The sequence below is a fragment of the Apis dorsata genome, unplaced genomic scaffold (assembly GCF_000469605.1).
Source record: "Apis dorsata unplaced genomic scaffold, Apis dorsata 1.3 scaffold_538, whole genome shotgun sequence".
In the NCBI taxonomy this organism is placed as follows: domain Eukaryota; kingdom Metazoa; phylum Arthropoda; class Insecta; order Hymenoptera; family Apidae; genus Apis; species Apis dorsata.
Window position 1 is genome coordinate 82,577 of NW_006263759.1, and position 3,510 is coordinate 86,086.

The 3,510-nt window shown below is 44.6% G+C and overlaps 1 protein-coding gene across 1 annotated transcript in view; it reads left to right on the forward strand.

Annotated features, from left to right (window-relative positions):
- The window catches only part of LOC102678984, a 15,809-nt gene extending 12,330 nt beyond the window's left edge, over positions 1 to 3,479 (forward strand). The window contains exons 5-8 of the mRNA XM_006620832.2: positions 2,049 to 2,279; positions 2,385 to 2,532; positions 2,644 to 2,788; positions 2,873 to 3,479. Of these exons, the coding sequence (XP_006620895.1) occupies positions 2,049 to 2,279; positions 2,385 to 2,532; positions 2,644 to 2,788; positions 2,873 to 3,132 (784 nt within the window). The 3' untranslated portion in view covers positions 3,133 to 3,479. The remainder of the gene's footprint in view (positions 1 to 2,048; positions 2,280 to 2,384; positions 2,533 to 2,643; positions 2,789 to 2,872) is intronic.
- The last annotated feature ends 31 nt before the right edge of the window (positions 3,480 to 3,510 follow it).

Sequence of the window (3,510 nt, forward strand, 5' to 3'; positions counted from 1 at the left end):
CCAAGCAACGATCGCGTAATCAATTTCAACGGTACAACGGTGGCTGTGTAAACTTGATTAATTAAAACAGACTCGATTTATGTAAGCAATGAATAAAACGAGATGAGTTTAATCTGCGTGCTAATTATCCCGCTTCGCGCTTATTATCAAGCAAAACATTGCGTACTTTAATCGAAACAAGACAAGCTTTCCGCGAGATTAAAATTAAATTATATTTTCTTCGCTCGACTGATACGCCGTATCGAAACCTCCGATTTCGAATTAGAAAGAGGGAAGAGTGGTGTCGCGAATAAAATCGTAGTATCGACTTCCTCCGATGCAAACGAGCGATCTGAAACGAAGATGAACGTTTTGTCGCTGGTCACCAGTTTGATTCATGATTCCATGTTCCATTTATTTGTCGAAGCTATACGCGCAGGTGCTGGAAAACCTGAAATGTAATTTTAGCCTCGTATACATCGCGTCACAGAGTCTCCCCCTTCCCCATTCTCTCCTCCTCCTCCACCTCCTCCTCCTGCTCCTTCTCCCTCCCCCCGCTCGCTCGATAAAACTCACTTTGCAAACCATTCGTATTCTCCGGTCGCGTTCTCCTCGCGTAAAACGTTTCTAGCGGGCGTGCATCCAACGAGAATCTTCTTTTATTCACCCGGCGATACGTAAATGCGTCGTTTAAGAGTTGCTAACGATCTCTTCGAAACGGTTTCGAGGTTACAATTTTTTTTTTTTAAACGTTGAACGAGATCTTATAACAGATCAAATATATATATATATATAATACTCGCTGAATCGATGAATTTTTTCTTTCAGCTTCCATAGCGAATTTCAATTATCAAATTCATTTCGCGTATTTACAACTTTTCTATCTTTATCTCAGTCTGAAACGAACAGAGGAATAAATTTTAACCAAACGACAAGTTAGACGTACGTCAAAAGGGATTTCTTCCAACTATTTTCCGCGGATGAAAGTTCTGACTTAGCCGGTTGACATTCTTTCCCTGCTCCACACTACTATCCTCGGCAGCTTGTCAGCCGTACACGCGCAATTTTTCTCCCATTCCCGCCGCTAATTTATTGACACTAATCGATCGTAGCTCGGTATTGCGCGAATCGTACGAAGGATGGATAGAGGGATAGGGGGGAGGAGGGGGGGGGGGGCAAGAGAAGGATTGTCGATGTCGCCTTCCCAACCAGGAAGCCGTAAAATTCTTATTGTTGAATTATCACGTGGTTATCTCGCCTCTTCGATCCCGGGATGGTGTCGAGCCACGCACACGCGGGAAAATTCTTTCTCGATCTTGATAACTGTTTCTTCTTCCGAGAAGTCGATGGAATTGCGTGCTTGCTCGATTGGATGCGATCACATTCGGCCGCCCGCGAATCGAGGGATGATCGAACGACGAACTCGAAAATTCTTCGGATATTTGCTCTCTCTTCGATTCGATCCGTCGAACAGATGCGAGTTGCAATCAATTACGATAAAAACGATCGAAACGACGAACGAACGAACAAACGCGTTGTTCGAACGGAAACTTTATCGTCGTCCCTACTTTTTTCCTTTCTTTTCTTTTCTTTCTTTTTTTTTTTTTTTTCGTCATCATCATCATCATCATCATCATTATCGTCGCCCGTCTTTAGTGGTACCGTTCGTGGCTCGTTCTCGTACAGAAAGAATCGTAGTTGAACGTAGTTTCACGGAAACGACGGATGAGTCGGCAGAAGCGGTTTCAAGACGATTCAGGTCGATCGAGGTAAGATTCGATGACTGTCGAAAGTGGCCCAGGTCGTAGCACAGGCAATACAGTTCTTGCCGTTCCCGTTCTTCTGCAAACAGGTTAATTTTCCCTCGGCCGACCATTGAATATTTGTCGCCACTTTTTTCCACCCGGAAATTACACTCGAACAACATCGCGTCCCTCCCGATGGTTCGATAGGCATCCATCTGCCAGATGGCGTTATTCTCGACAATTTATTTCGAACGATCGAACGACCTTTCGCGTCTCGCGACGAATTCCTTCGAGATTTAACTCGCTCACACTTTTATCTCGCAGCGTGATCGACATCAGAGGGGAGATCTCCGAATCGGCGCCCGTACCGATATTGGGGGTCGGTGTGAGGCAAGGCGGAAATCTGGTCACCGGAGAGCTGAACGTTAGCCCAGGCACGCCTTTGCAGATGGAGATCTTCTTGGACAACGGATCCGCGCCTGTTTACGGATTGTTGGTCACCTACATGCTTGTCACGGATACCAAGTCGCAGGAGGAGACTATTATCATCAACGGGTGAGCGTTTATTCTCGTAGAATAATATGTAATATCGTGATTGTATGATGATAATTTTTGATCGAGAACATAGGGAATAATAAGAATTATTGTTTGTGCCGCCAGTTGCTCCGTGGATCCGTATCTGTTCGAGAATTTCAACACTGTGGACGGTGACTTTTTGACGGCGAAATTCCGCGCTTTCAAGTTTCCAGAAAGCACTTACGTCCAGTTCCGTGGCACTGTTAACGTCTGCTTGGACAAGTGCCAAGGGGTATGTTAATGTTGGCGCGTTACACGCGTGGCGTCGTTAAGCGAAGCTTGTTCAAATATTCGTCCGCCGGATATTCGTTAGGCCGACATTTACGCCGTTACGTTGTTTCAGATCGAGTGCAGCAACGGGCAAATTGGATTCGGGAGGAGGAGGAGGGCCATCGATGTCTCGAATACCGACAAGAACAAGCTGTTCGAGGTGACAATGTCCGCTCTTATTAAAGTTGACTTCGAGGAGGACGCGGTGATCGACAAAAGTAGGATTTCCTTCTTCTTCCTTTTCCAAAAATTTTGTTACGAAATCTTGTTTAATCTTGAAATTTTTCCCCCTCGATCTCCAGCTCTGTCCGAATTGTACGTGAGAAGAGGGAAGAACAGGACAAAAGCGAGGGCGGTGATCGCGGAAGAGGTGAGAGATCAAGCTGGTCCAACGACGATTAGGACGGAGGAGAGGGCTTTCATAGCGCAAGAAGTCAAAGAACAGTTCAAGTACAAGGTTACAGAAACGAATGAGATGAACGGTTCCTCCTCCGCCTGCTGCGAGACGACGAAGATCTTGTCCTTTATTCTCCTTCTTCTCTGCCTCTGCAAATTTTTATAAAAAGGTTCATGAAGGGGGACGATCCGTGAACCGACGAACGATCGTTTTTTTTTTTTTCTTTTGATTGTAAATAGAGAGTAGAATCGAGAACCGGCCAGGNTCGAGCGGAATAGTGGAAACCGATGAAGATCGAATTTCTTTGCCGGATGTTAGTATAATTTTTTTCCCTTTCCACGTAGGAAAAGCAAGATTGATCGATGCATCATCCATTTTGTTCGACGTCGGATCGAGTTTTACGATCAAGTTATCGTCTTTCCGATAACATTGTCCGAAATTAAGCTAAGTTTATTATTAATGGACGATATCTCGGATAATGTTAATGGAACGAATTAATAAAGATCGTAGAAAAATGTTATCGTAAAAAAAAAAAAAAAAAAA